The 20,747-nt window shown below is 32.8% G+C and overlaps 1 protein-coding gene across 1 annotated transcript in view; it reads left to right on the forward strand.

Annotated features, from left to right (window-relative positions):
- The window catches only part of LOC134710178 (uncharacterized), a 35,769-nt gene that overhangs the window by 10,341 nt on the left and 4,681 nt on the right, over window positions 1-20,747 (forward strand). Inside the window, exons 2-4 of the mRNA XM_063570402.1 lie at window positions 1,774-2,189; window positions 4,015-4,244; window positions 20,185-20,437. Of these exons, the coding sequence (XP_063426472.1) occupies window positions 1,955-2,189; window positions 4,015-4,244; window positions 20,185-20,437 (718 nt within the window). The 5' untranslated portion in view covers window positions 1,774-1,954. The remainder of the gene's footprint in view (window positions 1-1,773; window positions 2,190-4,014; window positions 4,245-20,184; window positions 20,438-20,747) is intronic.

Consider the following 20,747-nt stretch of genomic DNA (forward strand, 5'->3'; position numbering starts at 1 on the left):
AGTAAATACAGTAACAGGTGAGCGAAACAGGCTCTTGAGAGCCTCTAGTTTAAGACTTGCCATTATGTTTTTTGGGTTTCCCTTTTCTTTTTTATCCTGTCGAATTGATATGAGAATATGCAAGCTTCCTCTTAAAGTTTTTTTTATTTGTCAATCCCAAGTTCTGCCTGTTTTTCTTTACATTAAGATGCCTTAATTCTCCGATGACAGTTTGAATTTCATGCAAATTGTTCTTTGAACAAAAAAAAACACCACACAAAACAGTCGTTCCATAATCTACTTCACCATTTGCCTTACATGTATCACAAAAAACATGCTTGTGGATTTACAAATAGAGCATTAATATCCATTGAACCTGGCTTTTAATACACAAACAATACATTTAAAGCTATCGTTATAAAGGGAAGGTTTATATTTATAATTTTGAAGTCTTCAACTATATCTTGAAACCTTGTGTTGGTTATATCTTTTAGATCATCCTCTGTGTTTAAAAGCTAAACTATTTCATCTGGCAAGGAAAATGAAAGAAACTTAAAATTATAATTTGTCTATATTAATTTTGTTTATTAAACAAAGGACCATTAAATTATTCATAATCCCTGAAATCACATTAGGGAATTTGTAGAATAATTATTAAAATGTTCAGTGATTATGTAAAATCACTGGTCATTTTCAGGGATTATATATAATTACTAATGATTTTAGTGATTCTACATATTCCCTGAAAAATCAGGGATTCTACATAATCCCTGATTATACAAATTCACTGTAACATATATACACATACTGATCTTTTTATCATATGCTTCAACAATGGAGAAAAATAACAGATTCATATGTTGATCCTTTTACGTGGTTCCCAGATAGATTCTGAAGTTCAAAGAGTGAAAAGTTCAATAACGTCGGATCCCAAATTTAGTACATTCGATATGCAATCTTTCCATCATATGCCTCAACAGAGAAGAACAATATTTTAATATGGACTAATCGGCAAAAACATACACAATGAACTGTTACACTGTTTGGAAAAGTCAACTTTTTTAAAGTAACTTTCTAAATCATGTTTGAATCTTTTAAAAATGCATTTATTTTATAATTTGTTTGTTTGCTTGTCTTCTTTTTTTATTTTTTTTATTTTATTTTACACAATATACTTTCCAGTATCCAAATAATTGTTTTATACACTTCTTTGTAATGTTTTTCACTAAAAACGTAACATTGAGGTCACCTCAGGTGTTTTTTCCGGAATTTGCAGAGTATCACCGGAATGCCATGCGATAACGTTACGGAAAGGCATGTGATAACAATCGAAGCATGTGATAAACTTTTCATATCAGCCCGCTAAGCACCAATTCGAAAAATATGAAATTTACGTTAATTTAATGCTATTATCATACAGTAAAAATCATATGTTATTTAGTCGAAGTATATGATAAACAGATATATATAAACTAAACTATATCATATTGATAAGATAAAGAGAATCTGCACAACAGACTGACTTATTGCATTGGGTTTAAAAGTATACAATACATTGTACATGTAACTGATTAAAGTACTTTGACAAAAAATGACCTGTTATTTTATCCTGATTTTTGAATATTGTTAAATAAAACTTTTAAAAAATTGAGATTAAGCAAAAATAAGGGATTTTGTGATAAGACACCCTCATGTATTGTCTATACAGCTACTTCCATTTTAAGAAAAAGACTCAAACATTAGGAAGGAGATCATTTAGCCATCAGTTAAGTAATTTAAAAAAATCTTTTTCAGGAATAGTTCCAGATTTTTGTCAGATGTCATCAAAGAGGGTGCAGTTTATCTAGAATGTTGTCATTATCATGACAGCCAATCATAGATCAGTATCTGTTAACTTAGTTCCAGCTAATGCTCATCAAATCTCCTGCGCCAAAGGAGCCAGTCAATAACTTTGTTATACCAGTTCATACCTCTGATGAGCACATCCAACAGGATGGCCTCCCTTTCTGTAGAGGAAGAAAACTATGTTAGAATGAGTTTACTACTAACAGGAATTTCTCCACGGGCAGCTAGAACTTTCTTTGATAGTGAATTTGATCCAGCATGTTTATATGCCGCACTGAAAAAAGAGTATTGCAACTTGATGGAATTAAAAAGCAAACACAGAATCAACCAATCACAGTGGAGTCAAATGTTCCCAAGATTTCCTGGTAAGTACAGAAAGCCCAGTTTATAATCTACTGATATGTAAATTTCTTTTTTGTTTCAGGCATTGGTATTTTTAGCCAATCTAGCCCAAAGGGCCATGTCAGCTTTTCTCATCACTTGGCGTCTGTTGTCCTTGTCTGTTGTCTGTAAACTTTTACAAAAATCTTCTCCTCTGAAACTACAAGTCCAAATTTAACCAAACTTGGTCACAATCATCATTGAGGTATCTAGTTATAAAAATGTGTCTTATGACCCGGCCAACCAACCAAGATGGCTGCCATGACTAAAAATAGAACATAGGGGAAAATGTAGATTTTGGCTTATATCTCCGAAAACAAAGCATTTAGAGCAAATCTGACATGGGGTAATATTGTTTATCAGGTCTAGATCTATCTGCCCTGAAATTTTTAGATGAATAAGACAACTAGTTCTTAGGTTGCTGCCCCTGAATTGGTAATTTTAAGGAAATTTTGCTGTTTTTGGTTATTATCATGAATATTTTTAAAGAGAGAGATAAACTGTAAACAGCAATAATGTTTCACATGTAAAGCACATGAGACGCATTAGTAAGAATTGTACATGTATGCATATCAGACTGCTCACATGTGCAGTTTGGTAGTTCATATGTGCCCACAAAAATCTAACTTTATGCTCATATGTGCAATTCAAACCCTAGGGGGTCCAGTCATTCTTCAGTGATTCCTTATATAATCAAACAAATTTTTCCCACAAAAGGGGGGACCTGGCCCCCAGGGCCCCCTGGATCCACCTAAGATGCAGGTTGTTTCAAATAAGTACTGCATGTATATAGACAATTCTTTTTTAAACTTTCTGAAATACAGTTCTTAATCATAGGTACTTAATCAAAGACATTCATTATGTACTAAACTTGCAAGTCCCTACATTAGTTTTATGATGTAATGTTATGTTTTTATAGTCATTATTCAATTTGTTTAAATAACAAAAAAGACAAAATTATGAGAAAATCATAGTTAACTGACAGTAATTAAAGAATAACACTTAACATGACATGCATGATGTGTCAGTTATTTTATTTTCTTATTTTCAATTAAATTATTTAAGATTTTTATTTAAATTTGAAAAATATTCCTTTGAAGCAGCCATTTTGTTTTGATCTTTAGAAACAATTTAGTCTATACTCTGGCGGTTTAGAAGGTTGGGTTCTGTTATATATATATATAAAAGACATTTTTTTGGGTGTCATTTCATCAAAAGGCGCACACAGTAACTGTAACAGTGACAGTTTGTAGTTTATTGTCCTGCATTAATATATGATTACAATATCAAGTTAAGTGTCAGTCCATTTAAATGTTTTGGATAATTTTGTTTGTATTTTGAATAAATTATATTGTTGTTACAAATGTTAAATATATTTTTTGGGGGGTTTAAATGTTATTAAACATTGTTTGCTAGAAAAGAGAAAAGTAACTGCAAGCAACTAAACCTATACCAAGAGTTTTGTTTTATTTATTATTCCAAGGATTTTAGCAATGAAATGAATTTAAATAATCTTTATTTAGGACATACCACAATGAACTTTTATATGAATAAAAAAAATATGTTCCATAGGCTTTTAACATGTTTAAACAGTCATCTTGGAGTCTTTTATATTTACCTTCTTGCTGTACCTTCTACCTTCTTGCTGTATATATAGTAGATTTAAGAAAAGTGAATAAAAGAGCAATAATCAGAAGAAAGATTCATGAGATTATTGCATAACTAGATTACCATTTTTTGATGACTATTGGGAATAGTTATGTTGTCACCTTAAACTAGTCAATATTGAAGGTAATTTTTTCTCTCCAGATGTTCCAGATTCCAAGACATTTGACATCCAATTGATGATAACACTTCTTCGAAACTTCACTAATATAACCCATCCTCATGGTGGATTTGACTGTTTACCTACTGACATCGAAACCACACCAGGTGCCGATTTGGCTAGAATTAAATACTACCGGAACTACCTGGCTCACCTGGTTGAAGTGAAAATAGGGACAACGGACTTCAATACAGCATGGGAAATTATATCTGGGGTAGGTATTTTTATTGAAATCTGTCTACAACCATGACAACAAATGCTAATCAACTTGAAGATAAGGTTTTCATCTAGTTCAAGATTACAGTAATACTACTATCATGACTACTAGTCCAAATAATTATGACGTCTTGAAAGGCTATTATAATTTTTTTCTTTGACGCCTTACATCGACGTTGATGTAAGGCGTCAAAGAAAAAAATTATAATAGCCTTTCAAGACGTCATAATTATTTGGACTATCATGACTACATGTATTTTGAGCCGCATGTTTGCGCCTGTCCCAAGTCAGGAGCCTCTGGCCTTTGTTAGTCTTGTATTATTTCAATTTTAGTTTCTTGTGTACAGTTTTGTCGAGCCTGCAACTTTTGTTGCAGAAAGCTCAACATTGGGATAGTGATCCGGCGGTGGTGGTGGAGGCGGCGGCGGCGTTAGCTAACTTCTTAAAAGCTTAATATTTTAGGAGCTGGAAGACCTGGATGCTTCATACTTTGTATATAGATGCCTCATGTTACAAAGTTTCCGTCAGTCACATGTCCAATGTCCTTGACCTCATTTTCATGGTTCAGTGACCACTTGAAAAAAAAGTTCAGATTTTTTGTAATGTTGAATTCTGTCTTATTATAAGTAATAGGATTACTATATTTGGTATGTGCGTACCTTGCAAGGTCCTCATGCCCGTCAGACAGTTTTCACTTGACCTCGACCTCATTTCATGGATCAGTGAACAAGGTTAAGTTTTGGTGGTCAAGTCCATATCTCAGATACTATAAGCAATAGGGCTAGTATATTCGGTGTATGGAAGGACTGTAAGGTGTACATGTCCAACAGGCAGGTGTCATCTGACCTTGACCTCATTTTCATGGTTTAGTGGTTATAGTTAAGTTTTTGTGTTTTGGTCTGTTTTTCCTATACTTTATGCCATAGGTCTACTATATTTGTTGTATGGAATGATTGTAAGGTGTACATAAAATTGAGAAAGGAAATTGTGAATATGTCAAAGCGACAACCACCCGACCATAGAGCAGATAACAGCCGAAGGCAACCAATGGGTCTTCAATGTAGCGAGAATTCCCGCACCCGTAGGTGTCCTTCAGCTGGCCCCTAAAAATATGCATAATAGTACAGTGATAATGAACGTCATACTAAACATGTCTAGTGGGCAGATGTCATTTGACCTTGACCTCATTTTCATGGTTCAGTGGTTAAAGTTTAGTTTTGTGTTTTGATCTGTTTTTCTTATACTTTATGCAATAGGTCTACTATATTTGTTGTATGGAATGATTGTAAGGTGTATAAGTCTGGCGGGCAGATGTCATTTGACCTTGACCTCATTTTCAAGGTTCAGTGGTTACAGTTAACTTTTTGAGTTTTGGTCTTTTTATCTAATAATATATGCCAAAGGTCTATATGTCAGACCCGCACGTTTTATTTGACCATGACCTTAATTTCAAGTTTCATTGCACAGTGTTAAGTTTTTGTGTTTTGGTCTATTTTTTTTAAACTATAAGTAATATGTCAACTATATTTAATGTATGGAAGCGTTGTTAGCTGTACATGTCTGCCTAGCATGGTTTATCTGACCTTGACCTCATTTTCATGGTTCATTTGTCTTTGTTTAGCTGTCTTGGTTAATGTTAAGTTTATGTGACAGTTGTAATACAGCTTTATACTTAGGACTATCAACATAATATCAATGATTAGTAAAGAAGGCGAGACATTTCAGTGTGTGCACTCTTGTGGAAATTAGTATGGCGTTCATTATCACTGAACTAGTATATATTTGTTTAGGGGCCAGCTGAAGGACGCCTTAGGGTGCGGGAATTCTTGCTACATTGAGGACCTGTTGGTGACCTTCTGCTGTTGTTTTTTCTATGGTCGGGTTGTTGCCTCTTTGACCCATTCCCCATTTCCATTCTCAATTTAATGTATGTATTTTCCTGAATTGATAAAAAGGCTATTTAGAATATGCTTTAATCAGCACTAACAACCTGAACAGTCTGCAATGTGATATGAAATATTTAATGTAATGTACATGTATAGCAGTATGTATATAGCATAAATGTATTTGAATTTAAAAGAACTCACTTAAAACTTTTTGCCTCCATATCATGAAAACAGAGCCACATATAACACGTATAACTTCTCATTGGTATAAAAAACTAAGTAGAAGTTTTAATTTTTATATGCCCCTTTACAGGAGGTATTATGGTATACTTTTGTCTGTCTGTTTGTCCCTCCGTCGTCAACATGTCAGACAGTTAAATGTTGGAAAATTTGGTGTATGGTTTATATCTATTGACATTTAAGTTTTATAAATTTAATATGATATATTTCTGAGTTATGTTTTCTTTTGTCTCAACTGTGAAGTCCCAGTATGTAAGACATAGTTATTACTATCAGGCAGCGATAGCGTAAACTTTTTGTGTAAAGCTTTATTTTTCAGAAGGTAGAAGATACCTTATGTTACAAAGTTTCCATCAGTCATATGTCCAATGTCCTTGACCCTTATTTTTATGGATCAGTGACTGCTTGAAAATAAGTTTTTTTTTTATAAGAATTTCACACTAATATATAATGAGTAAAAGAAATAATGTACTTGGTACATGAGTTATTTAAATTGCAACGTCTGTATGTCCATCAGACAGGATTCACCTGACCTTGACCTCATTTCATAGATCAGTGATCAAGGTTAAAGTTACATGATAAGGTCCATTTCTCTATAAGCAGTAAACTCTATGTAATGTATGGAATAACTGTAATGGTAACATGTCAGTATGTCAGGTTTAATCTGAACTTTACCTCATTTTCATTGTTTATTGGTCAATGTTAAGTTCTTGGTGTTTTGGTCTGTTTTTCTAGTACTATAAATAAGCAGTAGGTCAACTATATCGGTTGTATGAAATAATTGTAAGGTGTACATGTCTGTCTGGCAGGTATCATCTGACCTTGAACTCATTTGTGTTTTTGTGTGTTTAAGTTCTTTAAATAACTGGTCAACTATATTTAGTGTATAAGATGATTATAAGGCATGTTAGGTATACATGTTATTCTAGCCAGTATAACATAATTATCAGATGATTGCAAATGAGACAACTTTCGATTAGAGACCAAATAGCTCAGAATTTAATAGCTGCAGGTCACCCTTTGGCCATCAACAAAGCCCATGCCGCTAAGTCGGCTATAAAAGGCCATGAAATCACAAATTGTAAACAATATTAATTCAAATTAAAAAGCTAATGGCCTAATTAATTAATAAAAAAAATGAATGAACAAATTTGTAAAACAGCAACAGAGGACAACGCTAAAAATTACAGGCTCTTGACTTGGAATAAGCACAAACATAATTATATAACATGTTAATGGGATCCCAACCCTCACCTTACCTGGGACAGTGGTGTAACAGTACAACATTAGACCACACACACATGGTCCATATTTTCAAATGATTCAAATTACAAATGTATAAGAGTTATTGCCCTTTGATCACAATTTTAACAATGTTTTGCGTTTTACCTTCATCTTTCAAAAAATATAATCGAAAATAGGAAACTTAAGCAAAAATGATTAAGAAGACAAGATTTACTCTTGAGACAATGTGGAGAAAACTCCTTCCTCAATTGTTTGCCTTGTGATGACCTTTTTTTTGGGCGTTTTCTGCCATTTACCTTAAAAATTATAATGGAAAGAAACTAAAATGAGCAAAATAAAAAATGATCACCAAAACAAGATCTACTCTAAAGGTGGAAATATACTATATAAAAAAGAAGATGTGGCATGATTGCCAATGAGACATCTCTTCACAAGAGACCAAAATGACACAGAAATTTACAACTATAGGTCACCGTACGGCCTTCAACAATGAGCAAAGCCCATACTGCATAGTCTGCTATAAAAGGCCCTGAAATGGCAATGTAAAACAATTCAAACGAGAAAACTAACGACCTTATTTAATTACTAAAAATGAAAGAAAAACAAATATGTTAACACATAAACAAACGACAACCACTGAATTACAGGCTCCTGACTTGGGACAGACACATATATACATAATATGACAGGGTTAAACATGTTAGTGGTATTTCAACTCTCCGGTAACCTTGGACAGTGGTATGATAGTACAACATAAGAACGAACTATAAAAATCGATAATTGGTGTTATTGCCCTGTAATGAAGATTTTCCCAATTTCTCCCCCCATTATGCCTTATATGATTTTTAAAAATCATAAAAGATAAAAAGAAACTTCAAATGGCAAAAATTATCAACAAGGCAAATTCTACTAAAAAGTCCAATTTTATGGATATATTTGTAGACTGTCACTCTACATAGGAGTGAGTGTTCTTCAAGGAGATTTTTTTTACCCACTTTTGTGTTTTAAGCAAAAACTTGCATGACTAAAGACGATAAAGAGAAACTAATCACTCATTGATTAGTACAACAATATCAACAAAACAGAGATTTTTGGCATGAATTCTATTCTTGTCAACTTTACTGTCCTTTATTGTCGAGCCTTCGACTTTAGTCGAAAAAGCGAGACTAAACGATCCTACATTCCATCGTCGGCGGAGGCGGCGGCGTCCACAAATATTCACTCTGTGGTTAAAGTTTTTGAAATTTTAATAACTTTCTTAAACCATACTGGATTTCTACCAAACTTGGACAGAAGCTTGTTTATGATCATAAGATAGTATCCAGAAGTAAATTTTGTGAAAATAAAATTCCATTTTTTCCGTATTTTACTTATAAATGGACATAGTTTTTCTGCGGGAAAACATTACATACACTCTGTGGTTAAAGTTTTTAAAATTTTAATTACTTTCTTAAACTATCCTGGATTTCTACCAAACTTGTACAGAAGCTTATTTATGATCATAAGATAGTATCCAGAAGTAAATTTTGTGAAAATAAAATTCCATTTTTTCCGTATTTTACTTATAAATGCACTTAGTTTTTCTGCGGGAAAACATTACATCACTCTGTGGTTGTAGTTTTTAAAATTTTAATAACTTTCTTAAACTATCCTTGGTTTGTACCAAACTTGGACAGAAGCTTGTTTATGATCATAAGATAGTATCCAGGAGTATTTTTTAATTTTGAAAAATGACAAATCCATTTTTTCCATATTTTACTTTAAATGGACTTTTTTTCTGCCAGGAAACAACACTCTGTGTTTAAATTTTTTTAAATTTTGATAACTTTCTTATACTATTTTTTATTTGTACCAAACTAAGACAGAAGCTTGTTTATGATCAAAAGCTAGTATCTAGAAGGAAATTTTGTTTATATTTTTTACCTGTGTATCTGTATTTTACTTATAAATGGACTTAGTTTTTCTTCCAGTTAACATAACATCCAGTAGTGCGGTGACAGAAGTGTAAAAAGACGTCTAGATCGCGAGTTTAATCTCCCCAAATAACACACGGCTAAAAATGGTCTTAACTTAAAGACAAATATGTCTTCTTTCGTTTTTGCCCTGTCGTCAAAATTTCGTACGGTCACATTTTTCTAAAAAGTCGTTTTAATGACTAGTAGTATATTGGAGAGTTTCAATCCCCCTTTTTCAAAATGAAAAATAGTGTATGTTTGCTTAAATTTAATTGAAATAGTTTTTCCTTGAGCTATTTTTATATGTCAAAATATTCTATTCCGTATTTTATTTTATTTTAATCTATAAAATTTGCGAAGTTTGGACTGTTTAAAATTGAGGTAATTTTAATTGCAAATTTAGACACAAACTTCAGTTTCTTCTTCATAGTAGATATAAAGATTATCCCATTGTATTTTAAGCATATAGTAATTCATAAAACTAATAAGTGATAAAAATTCGGAACTAAAATATGAAAGAAACCTTAAGAAATCAATGGAATAAGAATGAGAAAAAAACTTCAATTTCAACACGGAACTGAATCACTTGCCTTCCGTCACATTTTGTGTATTAGTCAATAATTTGCTTTCAACTGATACATGGAATTACTACCTTTTTCGTTATTATATACACATATTTTCATTATTGTACACTGATATATGCCACATACGTTGTTTGAATATGTTTATATTCTATGTTTTTTTGTTATAAAACAACAAATATACTTTGTCAGAAAAGTCTTATTGTAAAATCAAAATAATTGACGTATAGCTTCAGTAAATATTCCGTGATATATTAAGTCCGTTGCAACTTGCTCCATTTTAGTCCAAAGAAAAGACAAAAGTCGTTAAATTTTATGCAGTGCTTAAAAAAATCCACTGAAATTTTGAATCAGATGAGCGTATTAAGAATGTTTTATCCGTGTCAGATAGGGTTAAAGTTAAAACAGGTTCCCGTCCATCTTTTTAACTTCAAGCACTGTCATTTTGATAGCATTACAAATTATTTGCTAACTTAACGAAAAAAAAAAGAAAATCCAAACCCATGAAAGCAGATATCTCAGATCACGATACTGCTTTTACTAAAAAAAATTTGGCTATTGAAAACAATTTAATTGTAATTCCCATGACACCGTTACTTGATAAATATAGATCTTTCCTTCCTGTTGATTCAGATTTAAAACATTCTACTTGTAAAATGTAGTCTAAACTCATTTCGGCTGTTGTCTGCTCTATGCTCGGGTTGTTGTCGCTTTGACATTCACCATTTCCTTTCTCAATTTTATCATTTGATTTTTATGGAAATTCAGTTGTCAAACAATTTCAACAAGTTCAAGGCAAATATAACAATATTTAACAAACAACTATTTGAGATGCCATATCAGCTGCTAGTCAATTGAAAACTGACCTCGGAATCTCAATGTCAACTGTAATAGATACAAATCACGGACAGATGTTTCATTCCGCTCATGTATGCTTAGAATAGACATCGAGACTCTACAGAAGAATACCCAACTTCGGATGAATCGTCTCTTCCTTCTTCAATTCAGCCAATGCCTTTGTATTTATCGCAATTCATTTTATGGTTACTCGATGAAATTGCATACAGCCAAGACTATTCTCGGAAAATGGCACCAGAGAAATTGCGTAAATGCTAATCAACTGTTGAGTCAGTCGTTTGTGTGGCCTTTTCCCCCCCTCCTTTTCATTTAGGATTGGCATTACAAATGTACCATGAGTTTTGTTTAAAACACCTTGTTGAAACTTTGAATGCCAATGGATTTTATGCTTTTAAAATTGAAGTGCGACGCTAGTACGCTACCTAATGTGTTGCCAACCATGAAATTCAGCGAATTCAAGATAGCGTGTTCGTCTCTGATTATGTTTCCCCAGTATATTTGCAGACAAGCATATGGCTGCCATCGCACTTTCCAAAAACCCCTTTAGAGCTCTGTTAAATTTTGGATAAATTGATAGGGATGGTTTGAAGCTGTTATTTTTAAGGAACCAATGTCTTAGATTTCCTACAATACCTTGTCTGTACTTGTAAAGAAAAACTCAAAATAAGGTGTTTGCTTTGAGCAGAACCTTTCATGTGCACCCCTGTGGCCATGAGTGAAATGTGTAGAAATATTAAAACATGTCTTGTGACGGTTGATGGAAAAGAAAATGATGGGGATGACGGTTGATTAGGTATAAAGCTTTCTGCACTGGTACACACGGTCCCAGGCCCCAGGTTAGGGGAGTGTTGGCGCGCCCTTAAAAAAGTTATACCTCGCCACATTCTATATGTGTCTGTTTCAAGTCACGAGACGGTAATGCAGTGTTTGCCGTTTTTTTCTATAAACTATATTTGTTTCTTTCTTATTAATTTTGTATATTAATCAAGTCGATAGATTTTTCGTTTGTTTTACATTATTCATTTCTGGAATTGAAGACTATGCGGTATAACTTTTACTCATTGTTGAAGTCTGTACGGGAGCTATAATTGTTAATTTATGTCTCATTTGGTCTCATTTGGAGAGTTACATATAATTGTCTCATTTGCAATCATATAATATCTTCTTTTTCTTATATGAAATACTTTTAAAGTTTGTGGTACGTTGCAAGGAAAAAAAGGGGGGATATAGGTACAAAACCTATGATATAATAGATATTTACCAGAGTTAAATACACAACAACAAATTATACTATGGAAGTAGTAATAATTGTAAAAAACAACCAAAAACAATGAGTAGTCTATATAAGTATCCACAAATTCAATTTGAGGTCATATTTGACTGAAGAGTTATATTGCTTTGGTTTGATACCTCAACCAAAATGATAGTTTAGAAAATAATTTTAAAGTATTGCCCTGCATGACACTTGATTTTTTAACCGAAATTGAAATTTTTCATAAGGTTAAGGTGCTAAAAACATTTAATAGGTTGAAAACTTGATTTTTGAAGTTTTGTTTATAAAACGTCGTTTTAGGATTTTTTTTAATAAAAAAAATCTCAATGATTGAGGTTAATGTATAATAACAAACTTAATAAAGCCAAAACAGTATCATTTTTATTTAGGTATAGTTTAGAAATAGAAAAAAATGTCAAAATTCAAACCCTCCCAAATTTTCAAAGATTTTTACATATGACCTTTGACCTCAATTTGAAAAAAATGTGACCATATCAAGTGATGACGACAGGCATAGTATTATAGTACACGATTTCCTCTTTCCAATGATATATTATATAGGTGTGTGTTCGGTGGGGAGATTAAATTCAAAAAAATCTGCCTTTAGTCACCGCACTACAGTCTGCAGTTAAAGTTTTTAAAACATTTATTAGATTCATAAACTATCCAGGATTTTTTACCAAACTTGGACAGAAGCTTCCTACAACCCAAACATGGTATCAAGCGAATAGTTTTATTGATTTTTTTCCCTCATTTTTGTTGATCCTGCAATTTACAGCAAAAGTAGGCGAGACACTGGGTTCCGCGGAACCCTTACAAATTTTTAAATATGCAATAGACCAAGGTGAGTGGCCCAGTCTATGATAAAAATGAGAAAGGAAATTGGGAATGGGTCAAAGCAACAACAACCCATCCATAGAGCAGACAACAGCTGAAGGCCACCAATGGGTCTTCAATGTAGCGAGAAACTCCCGTACCCATAGGTGTCCTTCAGCTGCCCCCTTAAAAAATATGTATACTAAGTACAGTGATAATGGTTGCCATACTGAACTCTGAGTTTTACATAAGAAACTAAAATTTAAAATCATACAAGACTAACAAAGGCCAGAGGCTCCTGACTTGAGAAAGGCGCAAAAATGTGGCGGGTTAAACATGTTTTACGATCACGGAAAATTATTGAATTAAATTGGATTAAAAAATTACAGACAGTTTACCCTCTTGGTCTAAATGATAATATCATGGGAATTGGTAATATATCTAGAACCAATTCCCTTAGCATTTTGGATATAGTTTCTAAAACTGTTCGTAAAAAACGTTCTCATGGTCGTAGAACAAATCGCAATCAAAGAAAATCTCGGGCCAATCATACCAATATTTCGGACCTAATTTCTATTTCAAAAAACAACGGCAGACATTATCTGTTAGCAAAACTCTGTTCGTTACCGGTTAATAAGTTAAATAAAATTTTGAAGGATTGCAACACAATTTCATATAGCAGTCCTAAGTATGAAATTGTTCAAATTATTATGGCATATTGTTGTTCTAAATTATTTCCCAAAATTAATCGCACTGAAGATCATAAAAAACATTTTATTAAAATTAAGTATGTCAATACAGGCTTCGATTTTGTAAATATTGCGGGTATATTTAACGACCATTCTGTTAAAGAACAAATTCCTGGATATTTTGACAATACTGAGCTACCTCTTATTTGTTATATTTACAAGAAATCTACCCAGAAATTTGTGTTTAATTATAGTCAATTGTGTCAAGATGTTAATATCAGTGAAAATACACCTACTTCATGTAATTGCAGTAATTCCGAATATATTTATGGACCCATTTCCCATGTTATAACAGGAGATCTTAACATCGTTCAAGACGAAGTTAAAATCATTCCTCAGTAAAGGACCTAAATATCGTCCCCCATCAATTATTAATTGGAATGAGTGTCGTAATATCATCCACGACTCACGCCATACAAACTGTATGAAATGGATAAAACGGGAAAAAGGTGACAAAAAATCTTTGGACTCTTTTTTTAATTCAGAAATGAAGATAGTTGATATACGTATTCAACATTTTAAAGAACATTTTACTATTAACAATAACCACAATAAACCTATTTTTCGTATCAAACATAAACTAAAAGAACTAGCCAAGGAATTTGTTTTTGTCCCGGCCGATAAAGCTGCTAATAATATTATTATTGTTTGACTTAAATTTTACATTGAGGTTCTGAAAAAGGAAATCACCAACTCACCAACATTCCAACTGACTCCATTTTCAGAAAACGAAATCTGTAACAAACATAAACTTTTAGCCACCGCTTTACAAGCAGAGCCAAATACAATGAAAGTCCCAACTATGTATTGGCTTCTGAAGCTACACAAAACCCCTTACAAATATAGAATTATTTCGTCTTCAAGCCATTGTTCAACTACTAAATTGTCTATTCTTCTTACCAGCACACTTGGTACAATTAAAAACCTGATAATAAATTGTTCAAATAAGGCCTTCGAAAATAGTGGAATAAATTACTTTTGGAGTGTCAAGAACTCGTTGGAAGTACTTGATAAATTGCATGCTTATATTGGTGATTTTGAATCTGTTCAAAGTTTTGATTTTTCTACCCTGTATACCACATTGCCTCACATTCTAATTAAGAAAAAATTCACACACCTAATTAAATGGGCATTCAAAAAATCAGAATGTGAATATATATGTTCAAACTCTTTTAGGTCATTTTTTATTAGCAATAAACAAAAAAACTATGTTAATTGGACATGCTTTGATACTATATATGCCCTTGAATTTTTACTAGATAACATTTTTGTTCGCTTTGGGGATTCCGTATATCGTCAGATTATCGGAATTCCAATGGGGGACTAACTGTGCACCACTTATTGCGGACCTGTTTTTGAATTGTTATGAGTTACAATTTATGACAAAAATAAGCAAAGACCCATAGAAACAACATCTGACAAACAAATTTAATAATACTTTTAGATATTTGGATGATATTTTGGCTCTCAATAATGACAACTTCAGTATGTATATTAATGAAATTTATCCTGTTGAACTTATTTTAAATAAAGCTAATACTAACAATGACCACTGCCCTTTTCTCGATCTTGATATCTATATCACTAACGGAAAGCTGAATACTAAAATTTATGATAAAAGGGATGATTTTTCATTTCCTATCGTTAATTATCCGTTTTTAGATGGTGATGTTCCCTTGTCACCATCTTATGGTGTTTATATATCTCAACTTGTACGATTCGCTCGTGTATGTAACAATGTTTTAGATGGGCCAGTTTGCGAAATAACTAAAGTTCTAAATCAATCCTAATTCTATCTCATTTTTGAATGATAGTTTTTCATATGTGACGTCATGCTGTTTCTAAATTTCATAAATTCAAATGTGGCATAACGTTTCTGCCTTTTCGCCATCGTATGTGACGTCACATTTTTTTAAATTACGTTGACGCCTGGACTGATTCGGATGTGTGTCTATTTTGTGATAAACTTGGGTTTAGTTTTCTGTAATTAGTTAATACTTCAGATTCATTATGTATATCTCTTTCATATTCATTTGTTAAAATTTACTGTTTGCAATAGCATTAAGTGCTCTATATAATAAGGATGTTCTTATCCCGTGCATAAAAACAATGCCGTATTTGTCAAAACCTTTTCAACTTTTGATCTTCAGTGCTGTACAACTTTGTACCTTTTTCACGTTCGATCTTTTATATCTAGGCGTTATGTATTCAGGTTTAGTTTTCTGTAATTAGTTAATACTTCAGTTTCTTTGTGTATATCTCTTTCATATTCATTTGATAAAATTTACTGTTTGCAATAGCATGAATTGTTCTATATAATAAGAATGTTCTTATCGCGGGCATAAAAACAATGCCGTATTTGGCGAAACCTTTTTAACTTTTGATCTTCTGTGCTGTACAACTTTGTACTTTTTTCACTTTCAATCTTTTATATCTGGGCGTCACTGGTGAGTCTTGTGTGGACAAGGCGCATTTTTGGCGTATTGAATTTTAAACCTAATGCTTTTTGTTATCTATTAATCATGTTTTTCTTTGTCTAATATGTTCTCCTATTTATTTGTATTGTAGTCCTGTAATATTATGTTGTCACTTCAATGTTATATTTAACTTTGCCATTAAAGTGCGAGGTTTGGCATGCCATGAAACCAGGTTCAACCCACCACTTTTATTCCCCTTTAAAAGTGTTCTGTACCAAGTCAGGAAGATGGTTATAGTTATATTATTGTTCGTTTCTCTGTGTGTTGCATTTTAACGTTGAGTCGTTTGTGTTTTCTCTTATTTTTGAGATATTGAGATAAGACGTGGCATGGTACTTGTCTATCCCAAATTCATGTATTTGGTTTTCAAGTTATATTTGTTATTCTCGTGGTGTTTTGTCTGATGCTTGGTCCGTTTCTGTGTGTGTTGCGTTTCGGTGTTGTGTCGTTGTTCTCCTCTTATATTTAATGCGTTTCGTTCGGTTTTGGGTTGTTACCCCGATTTTGTTTTTTGTCCATGGATTTATGAGTTTTGAACAGCGGTATACTACTGTTGCCTTTATTTAGATTTGAACAAGAGAAATTTATGTATTACACCAGGGTTTTCGATATCACAAACTAGTCAAAACATTTACTAAATTTTATCATCGGTATAAAGACATCATTCATAAATATAGCTCAACATGCAGACGTCTAATGCGTTTAGGTATTTCACATCCAATTTTTTATGGAAATATTCTTTATAAAGCACAAAGGTGTCAGTTTTCACCTCAGAAACCTACAAAAACCTTTGAATAAACTTATAAGGGATATAATTACGATACTGTTGTCAAGTCATTAAAGATTGCATATTTTGGCGTTAATATTGAGTCACTGATAAGGTCTTTGCATCGGAACTAAACACATTTATTAAAAACAGTTGTTGGCATGACACGGGTTATCTTCTTCTCATATATGTTATGATGGTAGGATACTTAACCCCTAACGGGAAGGATTGTGCCTGATGTTCATATGATGAAATCATAATCTTTCAGTCAGTTTAATTGAAGTCTGGAGCTGGCATGTCAGTTAACTGCTAGTAGTCTGTTGTTATTTATGTATTATTGTCATTTTTATACCCCACGCAACGAGATGCGGAGGGTATAATGTTTTTGACCCGTCCGTCCGTCCGTCAGTCCGTCTGTCCGTCTGTCAGTCCTGTTTCTTGTCATCGCAACTCCTCTCAAACCACATGACATAACAGAATTCCACGAAACCTTTTCAGGTAATAAGGACATATACTATGTAGTTGTGCATATCGACGGGAAATTGCGATTCAATTTTTTTTCTAGGAGTTACTTTCACGAAACCTTTTCAGGTAATAAGGACATACTATTTAGTTGTGCATATCGACGGGAAATTGCGATTCAATTTTTTTTCTAGGAGTTACGTCCCTTTGAACTTATTTACTTTAATGTACTACTGCAACAGTTTGTCATCGCAACTCCTCTCAAACCACTCAACAGAATTTCACGAAACTTTTTCAGATAATAAGGACATAATATGTAGTTGTGCATATCGACTGGAAATTGCGATTCAATTTTTTTTCTAGGAGTTACACCCCTTTGAACTTATTTACTTTAATGTACTACTGCAACAGTTTGTCATCGCAACTCCTCTCAAACCACACAACAGAATTTCACGAAACCTTTTCAGATAATAAGGACATACTATGTAGTTGTGCATATCAATGGGAAATTGCGATTCAATTTTTTTCTAGGAGTTACGCCCCTTTGAACTTATTTACTTTAATGTACTACTGCAACAGTTTGTCATCGCACCTCCTCTCAAACCACACAACAGAATTTTACGAAACCTTTTCAGATAATAAGGACAAACTATGTAGTTGTGCATATCGACGGGAAATTGCGATTCAATTTTTTTTCTAGGAGTTACGCCCCTTTGAACTTATTTGCTTCAATGTACTTCTGCAACAGTTTGTCATCTCAACTCCTTTGAAACCACACAACAGAATTTCATGAAATTTTGTAGATAATAAGGACATACTATGTAGTTGTGCATATAGACGGGAAATTGCGATTCAATTTTTTTTCTAGGAGTTACATCCCTTTGAACTTATTTGCTTCAATGTACTTCTGCAACAGTTTGTCATCTCAACTCCTTTGAAACCACACAACAGAATTTCATGAAATGTTTTAGATAATAAGGACATACTATTTAGATGTGCATATTAACAGGAAATTAATTTTTCTTATACAATTTTTTTTCTTACACTTATTTAATTTCTCCAAAGACAATGTGGGGACGTGGGGTATGTGAGCGTGCTCACTAAGGTTCTTTAATGTTTATTTTCTTTGGTTACATCTTCTGACATCAGACTTGGACTTCTCTTGAACTGAATTTTAATGTGCGTATTGTTAGGTAGAGGTATAGGGGGAGGGTTGAGATCTCACAAACATGTTTAACCCCGCCGCATTTTTGCGCCTGTCCCAAGTCAGGAGCCTCTGGCCTTTGTTAGTCTTGTATTATTTTAATTTTAGTTTCTTGTGTACAATTTGGAAATAAGAATGGCGTTCATTATCACTGGACTAGTATATATTTGTTTAGGGGCCATCTGAAGGACGCCTCTGGGTGCGGGAATTTCTCGCTACATTGAAGACCTGTTGGTGACCTTCTGCTGTTGTTTTTTATTTGGTCGGGTTGTTGTCTCTTTGACACATTCCCCATTTCCATTCTCAATTTTATTTTTGAGATCTCAAGCCTCCCCTTTTACCTTTAGCCAATGTAGAAAAAGCAAACACACAACAATATGCACAGTAAAAATCAGTTTAAGAGCAGTCTGAGTCTGATGTCAGAAAAGGTAACAAAAGAAACTAAACAAAATGACAATAATACATAAATTAACAAATTAAATTAATCAGACAAGCCAGCTCCAGATCTCAATTATACTGATTGAAAGATTATGTCTTCATCATATGAATATCAAGCACAATACCTCCCATAACGGGTTTAGTATTATACCATCATAAAATATATGAAAAGAACATAACCAGTGTCATGCCAACAAATGGTTTTAGGATAAATGTGTTTAATTCCGATGCAAAGACCCTGTAAGTGAATCAATATTAAAGCCAAATATGCCATCTTTAATGACCTCACAACAGTATTGTAACTACCGGTATCTATCCCTTCTTAATAAATCTGTTTAAAGGTTTTGTTAGCTTTTGAAGTGAATCTGACATTTTTGTGCTTTGTAAAGAATATTACCATAAAAGATTTGATGTGAAATACCTGACCATATAAGATATTTTTTAAGTCTGCATTTCCCATTTCCATTCTCAATTTTATGTTGAGTTATATTTACAAATGATGTCCTTGTACCGATGATAAAGAAATGTTTTGACTAGTTTGTTATATCGAAGACCCTGGTGTAATAATTTTTCAGTAATACATAAATTTCTCTCTCTAGAATGTAATATGTTGTTACATACATGAGTGTATCATACAAGTTGAGATATATAAACACCATAAGATGGTTACAATGGAACGTCACCATCTAAAAATGGATTATTAATGAAAAATCATCTCTTTTATCATCTCTTTTTGTATTAAGCTTCCCATTTATGATATACATATCAAGATTGACGAAAGGGCAGTGGTCATTGTTAGTATTAGCTAGCTTTATTTAAAGTTAGTTCAACAGGATAAATTTCTTTATGATACATACTGAAGTCGTCTTTATTATTTATTACAATCATTATGAATTTATTGGCAATGTAAAGTAATTGGGTTTCGTTTATGATGATATATGTTAATTTGATAAACACACAAATTAACATTGTTCTTATTGATGATTAGGCCATAGGAAGATTAGGAGGACAGCATATGAAGGAGGACTGTGATCAACTAAGAACCAAAACACTGGACCAAACAAATAGAGAAATTATGATGGATATCAAACGTTCTAATGAGGAAATCAGGGAACTGAGAGAGTCACTTGATAGTTTAAAAAGATCCCATGAAGTCCTTCAAAATAATCATATAGAAATGACAAAAGAAGTAAAAAGGTTGAAAAGTGTTCAAAATGATACAGTACCTTGGAATGTTAGAGGTAAACAATTCATTTTATTAAGCTGACTTAATAAGTATTATACTTTGGAAGGATTTGACAGTGAAAACGATCTTTGTTGTAATATAATTAAAACCTTAAAATTACCAATTAATTTTAAATTTCAGTACAATACTCTCATTATTAACAACTGTAGTTTAACTCATCATTCTCTTTTTGAAATGCTTGTACCAAGTTAGGTATATGGCAGTTGTTTTAATGTGACCTTGAAGGTGTTATAGAATTGCGGATGCACAAAGTAATGATTTCCATTGATCGCAATCGTAACTGGCTGAAATTTGAAATGGGACAT

Source organism: Mytilus trossulus, chromosome 3, assembly GCF_036588685.1.
Source record: "Mytilus trossulus isolate FHL-02 chromosome 3, PNRI_Mtr1.1.1.hap1, whole genome shotgun sequence".
Lineage (NCBI taxonomy): Eukaryota > Metazoa > Mollusca > Bivalvia > Mytilida > Mytilidae > Mytilus > Mytilus trossulus.